This window comes from Eriocheir sinensis, unplaced genomic scaffold (genome assembly GCF_024679095.1).
Source record: "Eriocheir sinensis breed Jianghai 21 unplaced genomic scaffold, ASM2467909v1 Scaffold7, whole genome shotgun sequence".
Lineage (NCBI taxonomy): Eukaryota > Metazoa > Arthropoda > Malacostraca > Decapoda > Varunidae > Eriocheir > Eriocheir sinensis.
In genome coordinates, this window is record NW_026112053.1 from 813,533 (window position 1) to 837,500 (window position 23,968).

Consider the following 23,968-nt stretch of genomic DNA (forward strand, 5'->3'; position numbering starts at 1 on the left):
AAGTCCCCCAAGACAATGAATGTGTCTTGGGTGGGGGGGGAGGGGGCACTGGTCTAATACAGAGTTGAGTTTGACACAGAGCACCTTCTCTGAAGTTTCACACATCAGTAGAAGCCTGCACTGCAACAAGAGACCGAGTGTGTAGCTACTTCAGCCTCACTTGCAATTTATGCTCACAAGAGAAGGATGAAATGCATATATAGGTACATAACCTTAAGAGAGAGCACGTACGACTTACCTCGTGGGAAATGAAGTAGTAGGTGTCTTTGTCAGTGGAGGCTTTCCAAGAGGCCGAGAATCCACGGTGGAGAGGGGTGAGACTGACATCAGGGGAGGGCATATCTGCCAAACAGAGGAGTGGGAAAGGTAGAGCGGAATGCCGATTTACAAAGATATGACAAAAGAGTAAACATAGTGAACCATGAATATGGGTTCATTTGGATAATGATAAATGGTCTGTGATAACATGAATAAAATAGTACAAACAATGAAGCAAACAAAACATTTCTTTTCACTATCTGCAGCACATCACCAGCACTGATTTCTAAATCACCATTATGCTTGGACCTACTTCACTCTTCCTTCATCCTCTTGGTTACATGCAATACTCAGCCTCCCTCTCTCAGAGTGGTGTGCTGGCCACTTTGGTTTCACTCCCTGGCTGCTTATTCCTTTAGCATCATTTCTTTTGATCATTATTTCCTTTGTTTCATTACCTTAGCTATACTATGACATCCTACTTTTCCATTCTACTTACCATTTTCTTTACCTTTTGATTGACCAACCTTGTAAATTTGTAAGTTTTGCTTTCTTTTGATCTATTATTTTCCTAAGTTCGTTTTTTCGTATAACTTTTTTGTGAATGCATTTTTACGTTCCTCTTATATTTCGCTTTAAAACCATTTCCCGTGGCTGGCATAGAAATACTCACCCAAGGCAGCATCACAGATCATCCGCTTCACAAGAGCATTTTTGTGTAGAAGACCACAACAGAAAATTAAATATGGGCATAATTATATTACGCTACCCAGAAGTCAACCCAGCCCACCAGGTTGTATATCTGTACGAGACATCCAGTGTGATAAGAGGGCGCCCACAGTGCTCGTGGACTGAGCAGGTTGGTGGGTTCTGTCAGGTCTGCATGGAGACTTGTTCATAGGGATCCCCGGGATTGCGTTGTAGGGGGGAGGCGCAAAATGAGTGCTCTTATCCCTTTTACAGCTTAGTTATTGTTGACTTACGTAGTCATTCATAATGTCTTCTCCGAAATGTTTGTTTACCACTGGCCTTTATGACTCTTCATAAGAACACAAGAACAAAAGAACGTAAGGAGTCTGCAAGAGGTCGGTTGGCCTATACAAAGCAGCTCCTGTAAGCCTAGTGAATTTATCCTCCTATTCTTGAATGTATCTATTGTGTATGTATGTATGTATCATGCAGGCCAAATCTTTAAACTATTTTATTATTATTATTATTTTTCTTTTTATATTTTATGGAGGTGGGAAGAGGCTGAAAAATAAACTGGTGGCTGGCATTACTTTTCTCACCTGTTCCTCACCCCTGCCTGGGCACCACCCGGTAAACACAGAGGCACGCACCTTTCCTGCAGACCTTCCCGCGCTGGCAACCCCGTACGCAGGTTCCCGAGTCAGGGTGGCACTTATCATTGAGACAGTTTTGGCACTTCTGTTCACAGTCCGCACCATAGTGACCAGCGCGGCACTCTGGAAAACCACCACAGCCGACACTGATTAGTATTCTTACCTCTTAAACAATGAGGCTCAGCACCCAACGTAACTTCACCATCGTCGTTATTTCCTCTACTTCTGGTTCCAATTTTCTTGCTTGAATATACAACAACAACAACAATGGTGACACCTCCTCCTCCTCCTCCTTCTTCTCCTCCTCCTCTTTTTCCTCTTCCTCTTCCTCCTCCTCCTCCTCCTCCTCCTCCTACTACTACTACTACTACTACTACTACTACTACTACTACTACTACTACTACTACTACTACTACTCCTACTACTACTACTACTACTACTACTACTACTACTACTACTACTACTACTACTACTACTACTACTCTACTACTACTACTATTATTGCTGCTACTACTACTACTACTACTACTACTACTACTACTACTACTACTACTACTACTACTACTACTACTACTACTACTACTATTATTGCTACTACTACTACTACTACTACTACTACTACTACTACTACTACTACTACTACTACTACTACTACTACTACTACTAGTTTTTTCTACTGGTGCTGGTGTTGCTTCCGCTACTGCTACAAGGTACTTTTTTTTTTTTACAGCAAGTGGAAAACAAAGACAACAAAGACATAAAACAGCCCACTAAATTCTGCTCCGAATAAGAGCAGAAGGAAAAAGAGGCCAAAAGAAAGATCATTTTCGGGTGGAGAGGTGTCTTGATACTCTCCTCTTGAATGAGTTTAAGTCGTAGGCAGAAGGAAATACATACGAAGGAAGGCTACTCCAGAGTTTACCAGCGAGAGGATAACAGAATGAAGACGCTGGTTAACTCCTGCATAAGGGATTTTGGATAGAATAGGGATGTGCAGGAGCAGAGAGTCGTGTGCAGCGGGGCAGTGGGACGGAGGGAGGCATGCAGTTAGCAAGTTCAGAAGAGCAGTCAGCATGAAAGTATCGATAGAAGATAGAAAGAGATGCAACATTGCGGCGAAATTTAAGAAGTATGCTAGTAAGAGGGGGGGAGCTGATGAGACGAAGAGCCTTTGACTCCACTCTGTCTACTACACATGAGATGCAGGCATACTCAAAGTGAACCCAACACTATGGACCGGAAACTTGCCCCACCCTTGTCATTAAGCCGTGAATTTTGGAAAATCAACCGTTTTGGCGTGAATCGCCATAACTCTCTTATTTCTTGGGCTACAGAAATGTTTTTGGTATCAACCGACGGCAAAATGAAAGGGCAATATGTTTTAATAAGCGACTGTGCTAAAAAAACGACTGGAAAGGGTAAAACAATCAATAAATTTGCAAAAAATATAAAAAGGCTAACAGACTTGGAGAGGCAGATTAATGCCTTTGGTAATAAGTGTCTACGCAGAATCATGGGATATCGCTGGAATGACTTTGTGTCAAACCAGCGACTACTTCGTGAGACTGATTCGACATATATTACCTGCATAGTCCGACAACGCCAACTCTGGCTATTCGGGCAAGTGGCACGTTACCCAGAAGCTGATCCTGCTCATTGGGTTGCTTCTATAAGAGATAATCCTGAGTGGAGGAGGCCAAGAGAATGCCCACGGAGTTCCTGTCTTTAGCAAGTAGATAGATCCTGCCAGGAGTTACTTGGGATGAGAAAGGGGCCTGCATTGCGACTTGCCCGGGGGACCCCAGGGATTGGCATCATGGGGTGGGCGAGGCGACGCGTCCCCCCGGCGTATGCCCCCATTGATTGATCTGTCTGAATCACATTGACACACATCTACTGCATAAAAACAGTATGTCTGTGTCTGTGTGATCCCATCCCGTCTTTGTGAGAGAAGCTTGTCCTTTTGTAAACACGACTCATCTTGTTCACACGACTTTCTGAGTTACTAAGTGGTATAAGTATTTATCACGAACATATTTCCGCCAAAAGACGAGGTTGATTCAGTTGATGTATGTGCATAGTTAATGCATATATTACAGAAAGCCTGATTAAACTCATCTTTGCATCGTTATAAAGAGATGGCGAGAAGAATTTGTGACTGTCAGGTTTGCAGGAGAATGGCTTTGTTTTGCAAGACATAGAGCAAAATGAGCAATGCTTTCTTTTATCATTATATTTCCATGAGAAATTATTTTCATCTTTTTAATTATATATTGTGGTGAATTGCCTCACAGCTGTTTTAGACAAGCAAATGAGTGGCATTGATTGTATTTTGGTCACCTTCCCGCCGAAGCACCGGATACAGTGCTGCCATCTACCAAAATTTAGCTTAGAGAGTACCCGGTCACTAGATGGCGTCGTGAGCGCTGCCATGTGATGAGGTTTGTTAAGAAAGATGGCGTCAGGAGTCAGGAGTAATAATAATAATAATAATAATAATAATAATAATAATAATAATAATAATAATAATAATAATAATAATAATGACAGTAATGATAACAATAATAATAATAATAATAATAATAATAATAATAATAATAATAATAATAATAATAATAATAATAATAATAATAATAACGCACACACACACACACACACACACACACACCTTCTGAGCAGGTCCGACCAAGCCGATAATGTGAGAAACCTGCGGCACAGGAACAGCCATACGGATAAGGCTGGCAGATGGTGAGTCCTCGACAGCTTCTCTCCCGCTCCTCTTCCTCTCCCACCTGAGTGCCACGCAAGTCTTGGCTGCAGCTGAACTGACACTTATTTCCGAACCATCCCGCTGGACAGGCTGTGGCGGGCGAGAAATGTTTGTGAAGGCGGTGGTAGTGGCGGTGCTTACAATAATTATTAACATGCCTCTCAGGACAGATGGGCCGTCTCCCTGGACACATCGGTAAGGACACACGTCATCTGTGCCCTGCTGAGTGGTGCCTTACCGTACTGGCAGGTTTTCCCGATGAAGCCCGGCGCACACACACAGGTCCCCAGGTGGCTGTGGCACTGGCCGCCGTTGAGGCACTGTGGGCATGTCTCTCGACATTTTGGGCCGTAGAGATCCTTACGGCAACCTATTGGGACGATGGCGTGGAAAGATAATGGGGTTAAATGTTAAATTAAATATTAGAAATAAAATAATATTCAAAAGTAAAAAAAAATTAACGTGAAACTTATGATATTAAAGCACTCATTCGATTTCTTTATATCATGTTTTGATGATTTCGTGACATGGTATTCATCTCAATAGTGAAACAATCCATTATAGGCAGATTATATGAGCCAAAATGTTACTACAATGAAAAGTATTTAGTTTTATGAAAATACATATTTCGGAGTCACAGCTGGGCGTCGGTTTTAACATGATAAGTACAAAAGTAACTCGTACGAAATCGGGTTTGTGCTAAAGCGAGGTGTTGTTTAGTGGAATCTATTAAAAGAGTGGTACTGGAGAGAGAGAGAGAGAGAGAGAGAGAGAGAGAGAGAGAGAGAGAGAGAGAGAGAGAGAGAGAGAGAGAGAGAGAGAGAGAGAGAGAGAGAGAGAGAGAGAGAGAGAGAGAGAGAGAGAGAGAGAGAGAGAGAGAGTCCTATTTTTCATATAACCAATCAGGCAGACAGGATGGTGTACAGACATGGAAAAGGGAGAGTAAAATCAACATGTAAATGACTCCTTTTCCTAAGAAGGCGGATCATCAGCCTGCCGAGGAACGCACCTCTTATCATCCAGTCCATGTTAGCCCAATGTGTATCTTCTATGTTGATGGATGTGTCTCTGAAGGTGTAAATTCCTGCATTAGAGGAACTGGCAGATTTGATGGAGAGTGGAAGACTACCCGGGACCCAATTTGTATCAGGGAGTCGCTGGAACAGGACGTCGACAGGTGATAGTTCAGTTGGTTCTCTTTTCATCAGGGCGAGAGAAATTTTGTCTCCCAAGCTGACTCTCAAGGTGGCTACCCACGACTGGTACTGGGCTGAGGATGGGGAGAGAATACAGTTACATACACCACGTCACACACCTAAGACTCTTGTAGGGGAGAGGAGGGGAATTCCACTCTTCGAAGCATGCTAATAACTGACATATTCGGGAGACTAATTTAAGGTCGTATTATAAGACATTTCGTGGCCCAAGAAAACCTATTTGACAAGGCTTTCATAGGAGTTTGGGGCATTTTCTGGAGTAGTTTTATGACCCTGGTGGTAGTTTGACCCTTCCTCTGTACCGCGTGAACCTAAAGAAACACTCATTAGAACCCGACTGACCCCCTCTTTGACCTTTAGAAATAGCTGATGTGAGAAGCGAAATTGTCTTATAATATCGACGTAAATCTCTTTCTCAACATACCACCCGGGATTTGAACACGGGGCCTCAAGACGGGAGGCGGACACTAGCATCAAACTAAGGGGAACCCCGTGGCTGAAGACCTCTTGGAGTTTCTGCGCGTCTCGTGGCCATACACGGCTTCCCTTCTCCCATTTACATCAGTTTCTTTGTGCTTTGACCTCTAGGTTTATGACGCAATTCCTTTCCAACGCCGGGCATCACAACACATCAGACAACAATAAACATAGGTTTCCTTCATATACACACATACATATACATATTTCCTTCATATTCATATATAGCTAACCAGCATCTTCATTCCTTCATCCCCTTCACCGGTAAACTCTGGAAACAGCCTTCCTTCGTCTGTATTTCCTCCTGCCTATGACTTGAACTCTTTCAAGAGGAGAGTACATATATATCAAAACACCTCTCCACCCGAAATTGACCTCTCTATTGGCCACTCTTTACTTCTATCTTTTTTAGGAGCAGTGATTAGCGGGCTTTTTTTCTACTTTTTTTGTTGTTGCCCTTGAGTTGCTTCCTTGCCTGTAAAAAAAAATACACACAAGCACGCAGCTCTACACTTATGTACATAATCACAATCAATCACATACATTCATGCACATGTATAGTTACGCTGGATAGAAAAAATAACATAGTTGCAGCACAAGCAGAATTACCAAATATACCATACCAACACTGAGGCACACAAGCGCTCGTACTTTCCACTCACAATACGAACAAGCTTCTCCAACATATTTGTAAGTACCTCTACTGATCTGTAATAATAAAATTCAAGTTCTGTAAGTTGCCCTGTACGCTGGAATCTTTTTTATTGTTCACTGCTTCTTGAACTTCAAATAGTGGTCAATTTTCGCATCAAAAATACATTGAACGCATTGCAGAAGTGGAGGAAGTGAAGAAAAAGAAGCAGAAGAAAGAAAGAAAGAGGAAAATGTTAGAGAATAAAGAGTGAAAAGAAAGATGGAGACATGGAAGAGCAGGAGACGGCAAACCTACTGGCTTATAACAAGGCTGCATAATTTTAGGAGGAGGAGGAGGAGGAGGAGGAGGAGGAGGAGAGAATAAGAGTGAAAATGAGGCAAAGAGCTAGGAGAAGGAGGAGGAGGAGGAGGAGGAGGAGGAGAGAATAAGAGTGAAAATGAGGCAAAGAGCTAGGAGAAGGAGGAGGAGGAGGAGGAGGAGGAGAGAGTAAGAGTGAAAATGAGGCAAAGAGCTAGGAGAAGGAGGAGGAGGAGGAGGAGAGAATAAGAGTGAAAATGAGGCAAAGAGCTAGGAGAAGGAGGAGGAGGAGGAGGAGGAGGAGAGAGTAAGAGTGAAAATGAGGCAAAGAGCTAGGAGAAGGAGGAGGAGGAGGAGGAGGAGGAGGAGAGAATAAGAGTGAAAATGAGGCACAGAGCGCGGCGAAGTAGGAGGAGGAGGAGGAGGAGGAGAGAATAAGAGTGAAAATGAGGCAAAGAGCTAGGAGAAGGAGGAGCAGGAGGAGGAGGAGAATAAGAGTGAAAATGAGGCAAAGAGCTAGGAGAAGGAGGAGGAGGAGGAGGAGGAGGAGAGAGTAAGAGTGAAGAGGTAAAGGGCTAAGGAAGTGTGTGTGAGGGTTTAAGGAAAGGAAACACACACGTACGCCCCCCCCCCACACACACACACCATACACACGAGAAAACTGAAAGTACAGAAAGTTTATTTAACTGCTGGATGTAAGGAAGGCCCTGGGGGAACAGGATATTAAGGATAATTAAGAAATATACACTACCACAAATATGGAAATACAACTAGGTACACACACACACACACACACACACACACACACACACACACACACACACACACACACACCTTCAGGGTATTGCACCACTGCCAGCACGTCCTTGTCTCTTCGGCTGCCCAGGAGACGCACGGCATTAACGTTGCTCTCTTTGTTGAAGTCGAACACCAGTTTGGGAGAGCCGTCGCCTGAGCTGTTGTCTAGGTGAATTATAGTGCCAGTTAGACCATGGTGGGTGCATGGCTATAACAAATACAGCTAGACACCTGCTGGTATGTAAAGGTGGATTGAAGCAACACCAATGACCTTGACATGAACATGGATTACAAACTTGGTCTTCAGGAATAGTAATGTCGGAAACTTGCCTCTAGCTTCAATGAAAACTGGAACACTGATTTCAAGGATGAATTTTATGGCATTACTACGTGACTAACAATGGAATGCATGAACTGAAATGGTGGTAGTACAGGTGACTTAAGACTTATTTTTGGGCCCAATTATTGATATGATAATTAGACCATCAAGATTAGTGAATAAACTTGTTCAAAACACAATAACGTTAAACCTAGAAAACAAACACGGCCCGAGTGGTAGGGTAAGGTGGGGTAAGATGCCCCCCTGGGGTGAAAGGGCCCCCCTTGGTTTTGTCTTTCTTTCTTTCTTTTCTCAAGCAGTCACATGATCAAGTAGGCAACGCCAACTCTCTGTGCTCACAGGAACTACTGGAGTCAACAATGGACAGTTGCTCTGGCCACAAGGGGACATTTCTTCTTTTTGACTAATTTCTTGTAAGTTTAGTGATTTTAATGATACCTAATTAACGACAAAGAACTGTAGAGTTAGCCTGATGGCTATGGATAGTTGCTCTAAGATGTCTAGACCATATTGCATGTGATTATACTCTGTCTACTTACTTGTAGGAAAGATGGTGACATTTTGTGTGTATATGAGTTGCCAGGGTAAGAGGCCCCCTGTGCCTTTGGGGTAAGGTGCCCACAGGGAGGCCTTTTACCCCACATGTGGGCCTTTTACCGCATGATCAACAAAATGGCAAATGGCCTTGTTTGGTGTGTGGGGAACTATTTGCTAATAGCAGACCTTAAAAAAAATGGGTCCAGTGTCAGGGTTGTAGAAATTGGCCACATGCAGAATGCACAACTGGAGTAGGCCTAGATCTGTACGTATGTCAAAACTGCGAGTCTGATTGGGCATTACAGTATTGCTATAAATAGAATTTGTTGAAGTTTTTGAAAGGCATCCATAAGTGAACACTTTTGAGTTTGATACTATAAGGAAGTTGGTGTTTTTAAGTGTTTCAGATATCAATATTCAAAAGAAAGGACATATTTGATCAAATTAATTGAATATTTAGTTTCATATATTTTTCATGAAAGTAGATGTTCCTTTTGTTACAAAAATTCAGAGGAAAGGGAAGCTTGTCTAATATTACTAGTCTAAAAGAAGGGGATACCTTTTAGAAAATTAACTGTTTAGTTTTACATTCTGTTCATTAGGAGACACAAATTTGATTGTGTTCCTATATTTCACATCAAGAGAGATTTATAGGTATAGTTTTCAATAAGGGAATACATATTATATTTTTATAATGTAAAAAACTATTTTCCTTATGTTTCTGTGAGTTTTATTATTGTAAGCCAGAGTGGGGTAAAAGGCCTACCCAGTGGGCGTTTTACCCCACATGCGGGGTAAGAAGCCCCTTTTATTTTTTTTTTTTAAATTGTCATTATAATAAGGTGTAAATCATAATGAATGCATATAATACATACCACAGATAGGCCTTAGCCTAAGATTTCAACAGAATTTTTTTTTTTAAATTCTATTGCAAAAAATGTGGCAACAACAGGTAATCTCTCTTAAGGGGGGCAACTTACCCCACCTTGCCCTATTGCACGGCATGAAGAAGTTGGCTGATGCTGACTGTTACTACTAAAACTACTGATGGTGCTGCTACTATCACTACCACTATTACTACTATTCTTACTCCTACTCCCATTACTACTACTACTATTACTATTACTTGTAGTAGTAGTAGTAATAGATATTACTACTACTACTACTACTACTACTACTACTACTACTACTACTTTTTTTTCTACTACATAAAAGATACCTCCACCCATGTTTATTTTCACTACTATTCCTATTACTACTACTACTATTCCCCTATTATTACTACTACTACTACTACTACTATTCCCCTATTATTACTACTACTACTACTACTACTACTACCATTAATACTACTACTACTACTACTACTACATACATTAATACTTACTAACAATCAATATAATACTAATAATAATAATCATAATAATCATAATAATCATAATAATAATAATAGCAATGATAATAATAATGATAATAATGATAATAATAATAACCCAAAAATACCGCTTCTACTGTTATGACTGGTAACACTTCCACCACTTCCAGTTCATCTTACTTATCTCGATCTTTGTGTAGTTCCAGCTTCGGAGACTGGTGGCAGAGATGGTAGATTTCTGATCTTGCGAGAAACAAGTGAAGCGAACGACAGACCCAGAACCACCATTGTGAACCATCAACACTTCATCCACCGTGTCTGTGGATTGAGCGAAGACCGAACATGTTGATTTACATACGCTAAAAAAAATAATCAACCACACCCCACACCTGCTGATCAACCACACCCCATACCTGCTGACCAATCACACCCCACACCTGATGACTCTCTCTCTCTCTCTCTCTCTCTCTCTCTCTCTCTCTCTCTCTCTCTCTCTCTCTCTCTCTCTCTCTCATCTGATAGACCTCGCTTGCCTGAATATCCCCTGAGTCTTGTTCAGAATTATTTCCCTTTATAATTAGTACAGAGTTTAGGCGGCAAGGATAGGCCAGGTAAGTCTGTTAAATGAACCACTCACCTGTCAGCCACCTTTCACACACGTCACTTACCAGGCTCCTCCTGCACTAGATTTTGCACTCTGAAAACAATGCCATCATTTCTGTGGAAAGAGATCTGTGTCAGGTCAGTCATCACGGAAAAGTAATAGTGGATATAGTATCACTGATAATAAAGAACTGATCACAAAATGGCCTTTTAGCCTTCGTGTAACTACGTATATCTAAGGAAAATGGCTACCACGACAAGATCTTACCTTTCCTTCGTCTGGGAGACTATACGGTTCTGGCTTGTACCGAAGACCTCACGAGCCCTGCCTTTGAGCCGTGTGATGGTGACATTGGTGCCCAGTCTGGTAACAACACCTGCATGCAACGCAGCCAAACAGATGTCCGATTCCTGGGGGAGGTGGAGGATAAAAAGAATATGAGAGTTTTATACCTATCATGAAGGAGTTAAAAAAATTGAATGTTTAAAGTCCTATTCACACTGAGAGAGAGAGAGAGAGAGAGAGATTTACATAGATTTACATAGAAAATCAGACCACACAGACCCCACGGTCCAGACTTGGTGGTCTGTCCTTAAACCTAAGTGATTTTACATTAATCAGAAGACTCCAAAACGTTGCATTTCTACTCTAGTTGATATTAAGTTGAAGGAAGTGACGGTCGAGCTTATTTTTGAAGGAGTCAATCGTGTTACACTGGACCACTGATGATGGGAGCTTATTCCATTCTCGCACTACAACGTTGGTGAAGAAAAATTTGGTGCAGTCTGAATTTACTTGTCTACATCTGAGTTTTACGCCATTGTTCCTCGTGCGCAAAGTGTCATCGATCATAAACAATGTTGATCTGTCTACATTCGTGAAACCATTAAGTATTTTAAAACATTCGATCAGTTTTCCTCGGAGGCGACGTTTCTCAAGAGAGAACATGTTAAGGGTAGAAAGCCTTTCTTCGTAGGATTTGTTGCGCATGGAAGGGATAATTTTCGTTGCCCGACGCTGAACACCTTCTAATTTAGCAATATCCTTTGCATGGTGGGGAGACCAAAACTGTACCGCATATTCCAAGTGGGGTCTGACTAAACTGTTGTAGAGCGGGAGTATTACATCTTTATTCTTGAATAAAAAGTTTATTTTAATGAATCCCAACATTTTGCTCGCTTTATTTGCTGCATCGATGCATTGCTGTGAGAATTTGAGGTTTGACGCGATTTTGACCCCCCAAGTCCTTGACGCATTGAACGCTTTTGAGTTTAACGCCGCGCATCTCGTAATCGAACTTGAACGTTCCAACTTGAAGGACCTAGCACTTGTCTACATTAAAGGGCATCTCCCATCTATCCGACCAAGCTGAAATTGTGTGCAAATCCTCTTGGAGGCTTTGCCTGTCTTCGTCAGTGAGAACCGAGTTACCAATCTTTGTGTCGTCTGCAAATTTACTAATGCGGTTATTGAGTCCAACATCCACGTCGTTGATGTAAATAATGAAGAGCACTGGGCCAAGAACCGAGCCCTGAGGGACGCCACTAGTGACAGGCGCCCACTCTGAGTTAAATCCGTCAATCACTACTCTTTGTTGTCTGTTGCTCAACCAATTCGCGATCCATTGGTTTACCTGACCGTCAATACCTATTTGTTTTAATTTGTAAAGTAATTTATGATGCGGGACTTTATCAAACGCTTTCTGAAATCAAGATAGACTACGTCCAGTGATTTGGTTACGTCATAAACAGTGAAGAGGTCGTTATAAAAGGTTAATAGATTTGATAGGCAGGATCTTTTATTTCGGAAGCCATGTTGTGAGTCCCCAATTAATGAGTGGCTTTCAAGGTAACTCACAATTTTGTCTCTAATTATGCCCTCAAGTAGCTTACCTACAACCGAAGTTAGACTAATGGGCCTGTAATTACCTGGTACTTTTTGTCTCCTTTCTTAAAATCGGTGTCACGTTAGCCTTTTTCCAATCTGAAGGGACAATGCCTTGTCGCAAGGACATATTGAATACGGTTGTGAGGGAGGAGAGTATTTCGCTCTTTGTTTCTTTCAGCAGAGTTGGATATACTTTATCAGGTCCAGGACTTTTATTTGTTTTAAGTGATTTGAGGGCTTTAAGGACTTCATCGGGTTTTATTTCAAAGTTAGACAATGCATGCTCGGGATTTACATTAGTACTGGTGTTGGTGGTGGTGGTGGGAGGACTGTTATTATTAAACACCGAGGAAAAGTAATTATTTAATAGGTTTGCAACGTGTTGGCTGTCAGTCACTAGTGCACCGTCGCTGTTTATTAAAGGTCCAATTCCACTTCTGATCGCCTTTCTGTTGTTTATGTAACTGAAGAAGGATTTCGGATTATTTTACAGTTGGCTGCAATATTTACTTCATATCTACGCTTTGCCTGATGCACTAATCTTTTACTCGTCGCCTTGCATCATTGTAAAGTCTAATGTTTTCGGGCGTGCTTTGGTGTTTCTTTAACCTGTAAGACAATTTTCTCCTTGACTGAGTGTTTAATTTCGCTATTAAACCAAGGTGGACTTTTATTAGTGTTAATTCGCTTCGCACAAGGGGCCAAATGTGTCCTGCTGAGGGAGTCCGTGATGTTTAAAGTTTAGCCAGGCGTCCTCTGCATTGCCGTCATCTGATAGTTGCATATCTATTAGTTTTCGTCGGATTTCTACGAAGTTGGCTCTTTTGAAATTGGGCACCTTAACTTTATTTTCAGTCACCGATGTTTGAGCTCTAATGTCAACGCGCACTAGTTTATGATCGCAGGAACCGAGGTGTTCTCCTACCGTGACATTACTGACTAGGTTATCTTGGGTCGCTATAACAAGGTCAAGTATGTTATTTTGTCGAGTTGGTTCAGAAACCATTTGGCTTAGATAATTTTCCTCTAGAAATTGATCATTCTATGGGACTCACCTTCTGTACCCGACAGTGTCGCCCAGTCGATATGGGGGAGGTTAAAGTCTCCTAGTATCAGTGAGTCGCTGTTATTAAGTGACTGCCTTAAGACGCTGTACATTTCAAGATCGCCATCAAGTGATTGCCCCGGAGGCCTGTAAGTGACAGATATATTTAAATTGACTTTTGCAATGTTTACTCGCACGCACAAGTGTTCAACGTTACTGTTTCTTGGTGTTTTGTCAGTAGGTTGCAAGTAGCTTTTGACAAAAAGGGCGACACCACCCCCTCTACGGTTTACACGATCATTGTTGAAGAATCTGTAGCCATCTATGTTATATTCGGAACTTAAATCAATATTAGTGGTGTCGATAAATGTTTCGGTTATGGCAATTATGTCAAAGTTTTCTGTCAGAGCAAGACATCGCAGTTCATCAAATTTGTTTCTTAGGCTACGCGCATTGAAACTAAGGACTCTTAGGTTATCTTGAAGCTTGGTAATAGAGGTACTGGAGGGTTCAATGTTACGAGTCTGTTGCGGTGTGAGGTGTCTATTTACACGGGCGGGATGGAAGGACGTGGCTGAGAGTCGTTTTTTGTTGTTCGGGCGTTACGTACGGCGTTGTTGAGGAGCCTTCCAAATCTGGCTGCCCCGATGGGGGACAGGTGTATGCCGTCCCTTTGGAAAAGTCTACTCTGGCCGTAGAAATCGTTCCAGGCGTTAAAGAATTCGACGTCAAGCTCTCCGCAGAGAGTCTGCAGGCGGTTGTTGAGGCTGAAGGCCTTACTGTAGAAGTCGCCCTCATCCCATGTCCGTGGTAGAATTCCTGAAATCAAAATATTAGGGGATTTAGTCTTATACTGCTGGATGAGCCTACGGTACTTGTCCAGCAGTTCCTCAGACCGGTCGTGGTGACGTCGTTTGTACCTGTGTGGAGAACAAAGAGTGAGTCATTAGAGGCCACAGCGGAGACCTATTCCATTGCAGCTTTTATGTCGTCAACACCAGCTCCAGGATAACAGTAGTTACGCCTACGACGGGGGACTCTGCCACAGAATTCAACCACCTGATGGCGAATCATAGAGTCACCGACCAAGAAGGTGCTCTGTTCCTCGTCCTCCTCCTCCAGTATGGCAAATCTGTTGTAGCAATGAGGAGGATAAATGGCTCTAGGGGCGGGTCTGGCTCCTCCTCTCACGGGGGTGAAGCATTCAGCGTCAGCTCTACCGGTTCCCTGTGACGTGCCTTCTTCGGAAGGTGGCTGGGCATCGAGTGCAGGTGAGGAGGGTGATGAGGCGTCAATTGCAGGAGGGGCGACGATGTTGGCCTGGATAAACTCCTGCAAGGTATCAACAGTACTTGTTAGTTCGGTGATCTTCTTCTCGCCAGCCGTCAGCCTTTCGTCCTGTTGAAGGAGTCTCGTTTCCATCTGCTGAGTCAACAGGCAGATCTTGCAGACGGTCGATCGTCCTGAGAAGAAATGACCAGAGAAGTTTCCTGTGCAAGTCGAACATTTCTTGAGCGCCATCTTGGTAAGGAGGAGGTATCTATATATTTGCTTTGCTTTTTCTTTTTCGTAGGGCAGAGGGACGCGTGCGTGAATAAGCGAGAATAAGTGAGAGAGAGAGAGAGAGAGAGAGAGAGAGAGAGAGAGAGAGAGAGAGAGAGAGAGAGAGAGAGAGAGAGAGAGAGAGAGAGAGAGAGAGAGAGAGAGAGAGAGAGATGGGAAGGCGTAGGAGGGAGATAGGGATGGAGGGAGGAAGAGGGCGAAGGAAAGGGGGGGAGAGAGAGAGGGTGGGAACGAGATAGGGAGTGAGGAAGGAGAGACAGAGAGGGCAAGTGGGGGTAGTAATGAGAGAGAGAGAGAGGGGAGGGGCAATGGAGAGGGAGGCGAGAGAAGAGGAGGAGCGTAACGCGAGGGAGGGAGGATTACTGGTCTCTGGGGAATAATCTGGTCAAGTCAGGTCAGGTAGGTCTGAACACCTGCGTAGGAAGTGGCGTCGGAGTGGAATCTGGAAATATATAAAGAATTGGCGGAAAGAGTGTAACACTGTGTTTTGTGTATAGGTGTATATATGTTTTACAGGGCGCTACTGCGAGAGGGTAGATACAGGCGGAGAGAGGTAGTAAAAATAAGGGCAACACTTAATCCTGTCCAATGAAGCACGTGGTCGCACAGCAAACAGCACACCTCTGCGGGCAGCTAACTCGGTTGACAATAAGCAGTACGCAGCACGACGCGAAATAGCACACGGCACACAGCACAGCAAGATCTACAGTACAGTTCAGTACAGCACACGAGGGTGGAATCGCAAGCGAGAGGTCACGGAAGTGGGAGCGCGTGCGGTTTGACCTCTCGGGGTGAGGGCAAGGCGCTGACTGATATGAGAGAGAGAGAGAGAGAGAGAGAGAGAGAGAGAGAGAGAGAGAGAGAGAGAGAGAGAGAGAGAGAGAGAGAGAGAGAGGGGGGGACTCAACATGGAGGCAGTCACAGAATATACCAGCAAGTCTTCTCAACCTCGCACCAAAATTCTCCTCTTCTGCGCAGTGAAGTCACCCCACCAGTCTAAACCTGACCGCAGGTGTAGACGATCTCGTGTGATCCATTTTCTTTGATTTCGATGGGTGACTTTAGCATTTAGGATTAAGGTACTGAGGCAGTCACACAATTAATGGGCATGGGTAAGAAAAGACTGCGTAGAAGTGGTTGTTACAGAGGGTGGACAGGAGAACCGTTCAACAGAGGATGATTGCGGCGGGTAAGAATATGTCCAGAAATACTTGGATAAGAAGGTTCATTACACACACACACACACACACACACACACACACACGTTGTGTGTGCCGTGGCGCAAGTGGTTAGAGCGCTGCGCTGTCAGGCTTCACGGTCTGACACGGCGGCGGTTCGAGCCCGCTCAGGCCGGATTCTTTCGCTGACTAAGAGTGGTTACTGTCCCCCTTGAGCAAAGGGGGATGGGGTGTGTGGTGTGTGAGGTCCTGGCAGTACCCATAGATCGACGATAAAGAGCATTTGCTCACGTCGGGAGGGTACCTGATTACGAGTCCAACACGTGCTGATGCCGTGGTGAATTACACTCACACACACACACACACACACACACACACACACACACACACAAGAAAACTGAAAATGTTTCAGTATACCATGAAATATCTCGTTTCCTCTGTTATTCTCCCCCTGCTCCCTCTATCATACTGCTGCTGACGTCATTATCTGCGCGTGGGAAGACCTGGTATAATATTCTGTTGATCTTGGTGTGAACGTTCTCGCATGTTTTAACGCCGCGGCAGAAAACGCCTCGTGTGAACAGGGCCTGAGTCCTGGGTGGGTGAAGGAGGAAGGAATGGGTGAAAAGAGGAGAAATGGAAGCAGTACATATATTCCTAAACTGAAGGAATAGTAATTAAAAAGGGAATAAAGAGTAATCAAAGGTTGGGGTGAGGAAGAACTGGGAGACGTTGGAGGAGGGAGTGGTAGGAAGACGGAGTGGCAAGGTTGAGTGGGATGAGAGTAGAAGGATGGGGTGGGAGAGAGGATTGAGTGAAAGGGAGTGGTGGGAAGACGGAGTGGCAGGGTTGAGTGGGATGAAGAGTAAAAGGATGGGGTGGGAGGAAAGAGTGCAAGGATGGGGTGGGAGGAAAGAATGCAAGGATGGGGTGGGAGGAAAGAGTGCAAGGATGGGGTGGGAGGAAAGAATGCAAGGATGGGGTGGGAGGAAAGAATGCAAGGATGGGGTGGGAGGAAAGAATGCAAGGATGGGGTGGGAGAGAGGAAGGAGTGGAAGCAAGTGGTTGGAATTCGGAGTGGCAGGGTTGAGAGGAATGAAGAGTGAAAAGATGGGGGTGGGAGGAAAGAATGCAAGGATGGTGTGGGAGACAGGAAGGAGTGGAAGGAAGTGGGAGGAAGGAGTGGTTAACTGAAGTGGACTGGAGGGGTGGGAGAGTGTGTAAGGAAAGAGAGAGAGGTTGGAGCAGGATAAACGAGTGGAAAGGAAAAAATGTGAGAAGCATAATTAATGAATGGTTCACAGTCAGGTCATTACTTAAGGTTACATGAGTGCTCCTGACCGGTCTATATCAAAGGATAATTAACTAACACCTACATCATTATCCTCCTGCCAAAACAAACGATGCCAAAACAGATTTTAAAGAGAATGAGCGGAGTCAGTAGTGAGCTCTTTCAGTCACACCTTGATCATATCTGTTGGAAAATACTCGGAAAAGACGCCGCTGATATGTTCGTGACATTTCTAAATGATATTCAACGTGTGTACCGATAGAGGCTCTGATTATTTTTTATTTAACGTACTGTTTAGCATTGTTGTATGATTATGTATTTTTAACTTTGATAGGCTATTTAGCATTTTTCATAGTTAAGTTTTGATGATTTTCATTGGTATCATATAATAATAAAACCTTTAATCAGCACTATTCAGCTAGTTTTCATTATCCTGCAGTGTAAGGTTCCTGTAGTGAGGTAGACTGCACGCTGAATTGTAAATATTGTGGTAGACCGCACGCTAAAGTAGAAAGGGCAGGGTAGACCGCATACTAAAGTACATGTAGCACCGATTACTTACCCCAAAATAGTTTCCTGTTCCAGTAACTTTTCCACTCCTTTCGTTCCTTACCGAACATTCCTCTTCGGGGCATCTGAAAGAAAAGGAGGCAAGAAATTTATCTCTCCTCGTCCCCTCTCTGCTTCCAGCCGTCAGTCAGGTCTAATTTTAATAGCCGTGAATGTTGATGAGCAGGACTGACAGCAATAGACAGACTTTGCACTCAAACAAATATCTTATTTCTTGTGTCTCGAAAGAAAGGAATCTAGAGATGTTAGTGGATCTGGATCACGACGTAAACATACAGACAGGACATCGAAGCTTGCACTGTAACAACTTTTTCCTTTGTGGACAAAATAGGTTTATATAAATGAGTGTAACTGAACTTAGTAAACAGCAACAGAGTACCTAGGTGTGCACCCTACCTGTCCTCTCCCCAGTAATACTAAGTGGAGATTTTTTCTGATACAAGCAGGGCGTGAGACAGACTTACGAATAATTCTTTGATTCTCCATCATGAAGCTTCAACTGGGCGAACTTATAGCAGGATGGGTTGTTGCCCTCAGTGACTGAAAAGGAGACAGTGAAAGATGAAATGAGATGAATGACAGGATAAGTGCCATAAAGGCTTCATTACATCGTGTGCCCATATCGACTCTGGCAACAAGGGTTTAATATCAGAGGGAAACCGGAGAATGTTGTAAAATCCAATGCGCCATACATGTAGTCTTTCGTACAGCCTATGTACACGAATTTTTATGAAAGACTTTCCCAGGCGTACGGTACACTATAATATAGTAATATCACGTAAGCCTTCTGATGGGCGTCCAGCGTCACACACGGCGGGGCGAGATCAGACCCAGCGATGGCTTGCCCTTGTCTGAATGGCAGTGATGAAATTGGGTTTTACTTTATACAAATCTAGTTCTGATATTAAGGCGTACCTGTACTTGAAAGATGGACCACCAGCTGGTGTTCGTCCCTTGAGTTTTAGCCACTAATATCTGGCTGTTATCATTTATTCTCAGCAAAACTCTACGGTGGCTGTTCACTACCACGTGTATCACATCACTATATTTGCATACAGTGTCATCGCCATTCTGAGTAAGCCGACACGTGGAGTGAAGTCACAGGGTACTGTAGTAGTAATATCATCTTCCACACATTGTGCATCATTTACAGCTAAGGACAATAACGGGGCGCAATATGGGGAACCTTCAAGTGGTTTGTACACTTCCCAAACCCAACACCGGAACACGTTGACACTTGTGTCCATGTCATGCTTCCATTTCCATATCAACTTTAGTTACGTATTACGTAGATTCACATTTGATTAACATCATTTCGTTACTTTTACCCTGGCTTCTCTTTGATATTACAATATACATAAAAACTTTGCTAATTAAATCTGATGAGTGTGCCATCTTACACCTGGCCATTCTTTAAGGTTTGAACATGCTCAGTGTCAGTCAAAGTATGATGGAGTGTGGGCGTGTTATAATGAGATGTGGAATATTTTCTTTATTGCGTAAGGGGGTGAGAGCCGAGCGGTGAGGCAAAGGGTTGGTCTCGTCTCATAGCCGCTTATTTAGGCTCTAGTCTGCCGATTGGTATAGACAGATGAATAAGTAGAGGAGGCTTGACGCTCCACCAGTACCGTTTCTGCCTCGGCGCGGCCATGGGAACATAAACAGTCATCTCTCATCTCGCGTGAACACTTTCATGCGTGATACCCACAGGCCGCCTCGCCAACAAGGCACGGCGGAAACACTGTTTTGCCGGGGAAACTAAATTGACACTTATTTTTGTTACCACTTAATTACTTTATAACTTTTTATAAAGGCTCTAGATACCTTACCCGCTGATTCTCTCTCTCTCTCTCTCCCCCCGTCTGTCGGTTGGAGTCGAACGAGAGGAGACCGTCGCCGGTGTCTTTTAAATTTATCTAGAACGGACGCTTAGCATGTGTGTGTGTGTGTGTGTGTAATTCACCACGGCCTGATCACGTGTTGGACTCGTAATCGCCAGCAGGTACCTTCCCGACATGAGCAAATGCTCTTTATCGTCGATCTCTGGGTATTGCCAGGACCAAACACACCACTCACCCCATCCCCCTTGCTCAAGGGGAAACTGTAACGACTCTTAGTCAACAGAAAGAATCCGGCCTGAGCGGGCTCGAACCGCCACCCTGTCAGACCTTGAAGCCTGGCAGCGCAGCGCTCTACCAGTTGCGCCACGGAGTGGTGTGTGTGTGTATGTGTGTGTGTGTGTGTTCGCGCGTATAAAAGCGCGCACACACACACACACACACACACACACACACACTAACAGATTACAGAGACTGTAATAAAAAGCTTTTAACATTTGGAGAAAAATACCGACTCCAAAAAAATCATTATAATAAAACCTATCAAAAGGTAACCAAGGAAACCCTAAATTGCACTGGCAATCTGTTAATTCAATACTCGGAGGAACATGATAAATAAGTAAATAAATAAACATGAAACTAAGTTACAACCTTTCCGTCCTGATATTCTAAGTAAACTGAATGATCACTTTTTGCAAACTGATAATAAAATAAGGCAGACACATGATGATGGCCACGTCTAGCTCTTGAAGACCTCCATCAAGTTATAAGGAAACTGAAAACCATTCACGCGCCCTCAAGCAGAGACCCCTGCATGGTTATGACGATATATCACCAAAGTGCACATTCACCTTGTCATGTGCTCCACTCGCTCATTATATGAAGCCTCACATTAAAGACTGCTATTTATCCAGAGAATGAAAAAAATGCTTAAGTTATGCCTATATATAATTCGAGGAGCAGAGGTAATACTTATCGATCAATTTCCATTTTTCCAGCATTTAGTAAAATATATGAAAACGTAATTTCCATGCGTTTGATAAATTACTTGCAAAGAAACTATCTGCTCCCTGAATACCAACAAGGTTTTGCGGACAAACAGTTCTGCTGAGTCTGCATGGTTGCAATTTACCAATCTCATTTACGAGTACCTAGTGAGAAAGCAATTTTAGCCGGGGTATTTGTTGATCTGTCAAAACTTTTGGCTCATTGAATTACCGCATATTGATTAATAAATTAAGACCGAAAGGGTTTAGGGGTGTAGCATTGCAACTATTTGAAAGTTATATCATCAACAAGTCGCAATTTGTGAAATGTGATAAATCTATTATGTTCTATAATAAATGCTGAAAGGTGTACCACCGGAATCAATTTTAGGACCACTGCATTTTCTTAAATGCATTAATGACATATTCAATACTGGGGGGGGGGGGGGGAGATTGCTCCCTCTTGCACGAGGGAGCACGGGCCTTTGCCAAATGCGGCCCGTAGCAGGGAGCCGACAGACCGACTCTATCGGCGATCGAAATCTAGCCGACCAAGTCGGTCTGTCGACGAGGACTGGCGTGTCTCTGTCAATACTAGGCCTAAATTCAAATCTACCAAATATGTTGATGATACTAATCTGTTATTAGCAGATAAGGATATGCATAGTTCACATTCATATATGATTAGAAAATTAAATCCAATCAATCAACTGATAAAAAAAAATTAAACTCATTGTTGCCTGAACTATTTATAGTGACAGCATTTCTCAAAACCGATCTATGAAAAATAATCTTCCTCCGCTGCTATTCGAGGGTGAGAGTTTTCAATGTGTCACTCATACAAAATTCCTTGGTGTTCAAATCGACGAAAACTTAATCTGGAACTATCAGATAAATGATGTACTGTTAGAGCTACTAAGAACTATTTATGTGGCTTAATGTACAGGATTCGCGATCACCTCACAACAGAGTCTATGATCGGCAAATGTTGTACATTGCGTAATCCTCAGCTTGCTTATTGTGTTTCAGTTTGGGCTTGTACTGGGCCTTCCTTTTTGAATAAATTATATGTAGCACTAAACAAAATTTTAAGGTACATTTTTTGGGGTGTAAATTTGGTTCGACAGCATTAGTATTATCAACATAAATATTTTCTTTTGTAGTCTTCGAAAACATTAAAAACTCTGAAGGAAACAGTTTTCAAATAATAGATTCCACTTACAGAACAAGAGGTAATAACGTTGATATTGTTTGTCGAAATTTCCGGACAACTCTTTTCAGAAATAGTGTTCTGTGTTCTGGCCCCAATTATGGAATAATTGTATCAATACTGCCAGCATTTTTTCCTTCAGAAGAAACAAAAAATGTATTTGCTCTTCACAATGCAGAGACTATATTTTATTACACTATTTGTTGCTTGGTTAATTTGCATATATATATATATATATATATATATATATATATATATATATATATATATATATATATATATATATATATATATATATAATTGCTTTTATTGCGTAATTTGTAAATTTAGTGTATTGCCTTCTGTATCACAGCAGATAAACAGTAACTAAGGTTAGGTCTGTCGGGGAGTTTTGGCAAGACCGACTTTGACAAAGATACATTTTGTAAAGTGAATGTTTATAAATATAAATATATTTATGTTCATGGTAATAAACTTACACACACACACACACACACACACACACACACACACACACACACACACACACACACTTACCCTGCACCAGCAAAGTCAAACAGGCCACCACCACCACCACTATCCTCATCACCGCCATCACCACCTTCACCACCACAGACAACTCAACATGCAGACGTAACGACAGCTCCACAAACACTACAGCAAGACTCCTAAGAAAGAGCTGATAAATTAAGCTTCAGAGGAAATGGTACCCATGACCTAATGAGGAGAGAGAGAGAGAGAGAGAGAGAGAGAGAGAGAGAGAGAGAGAGCAACGTCAACACAAACGGAAACGAAACGATTCTCTCTCTCTCTTAGCAGGGCTGAGAGAATACAGGGTCGCACACGCACACACTTTTATGATGAGGGGCAGGGCTAGAGGCTAGACGTCACAGAGTGGGTTGCTCTTGCCCCCCCTCTCTCTCCCTCTCAGGGTCTCTCTCTCTCTCTCTCTCTCTCTAGAGCTCTCTCTCTAGAGAGCTCTCTCTCTCTCCCCTACCCCCTCCCCCTCTCTCAGGCTTCTCTCTCTCTCTCTCTCTCTCTCTCTCTCTCTCTCTCTCTCTCTCTCTCTCTCTCTCTCTCTCTCTCTCTCTCTCTCTCTCTCTCTCTAAGCAGCAGCATATTACCACACTAATATTGTAAGTAATAAAATTCTTATTGAGGACCTTGATACTTTTTTACAGTCGATATTATGAGAATATTCTGTCAGTTGACATTCTCACTGCACAAAGGATATGAAAGTGGTAGGGGACTAGGGGTCACATTTAATGATACCACTATCAAAAGTAACAAAACACTGGTGCATACTTCGGAAAAGGCATAATAATATGTTAGGAGCAACATCAGTGCATACTATTACAGTTCACAGACAATTCATCAGTATTCTTATGTCCTCATAACTTTTCATCCTGACCAATCAGGATCTTCCTTTTGTTTTTCTTTGCTGTCTTACTGTCATGCTTTGGCATGACAGTGGCGCACACCCTCACAGTTGAACCCAGACTGGCCGCGGCAGCCACCTCGGACTCTTCCCTGCACGCACCCTGTGACGTCACGACCTGCGCGGCCCGGTGGAGTTTTTGGTGGCTCCTTGCGCGGACCCTGTATTCTCTCGGCCCTGTCTCTTAGGGCCGTATTTTAAGACAGCATCGCTTCTCACATCAACTATTTCTAAAGGTCAAAGAGGGGATCAATCTGCTTTTCATGAGTGTTTTTTAAGGTTCATGGCACA

General features: G+C 43.0%; 1 protein-coding gene across 2 annotated transcripts in view; it reads right to left on the reverse strand.

Moving 5' to 3' along the window:
- LOC126993939 (angiopoietin-1 receptor-like) overlaps positions 1–22,942 on the reverse strand; it is a 46,413-nt gene extending 23,471 nt beyond the window's left edge. Inside the window, exons 1-12 of one of the 2 annotated variants that reach the window (XM_050853169.1) lie at positions 22,777–22,942; positions 18,670–18,745; positions 18,198–18,270; positions 10,939–11,081; positions 10,736–10,785; positions 10,248–10,385; positions 7,852–7,980; positions 5,381–5,641; positions 4,610–4,741; positions 4,270–4,461; positions 1,599–1,724; positions 239–342 (exon numbers count right to left, since the gene is read on the reverse strand). In XM_050853169.1, coding sequence (XP_050709126.1) covers positions 239–342; positions 1,599–1,724; positions 4,270–4,461; positions 4,610–4,741; positions 5,381–5,641; positions 7,852–7,980; positions 10,248–10,385; positions 10,736–10,785; positions 10,939–11,081; positions 18,198–18,270; positions 18,670–18,745; positions 22,777–22,834 — 1,482 coding nt within the window. In that variant the 5' untranslated portion in view covers positions 22,835–22,942. The remainder of the gene's footprint in view (positions 1–238; positions 343–1,598; positions 1,725–4,269; positions 4,462–4,609; positions 4,742–5,380; positions 5,642–7,851; positions 7,981–10,247; positions 10,386–10,735; positions 10,786–10,938; positions 11,082–18,197; positions 18,271–18,669; positions 18,746–22,776) is intronic. The other variant, XM_050853168.1, reaches the window with a different exon arrangement.
- Between the last annotated feature and the right edge of the window lie 1,026 nt (positions 22,943–23,968).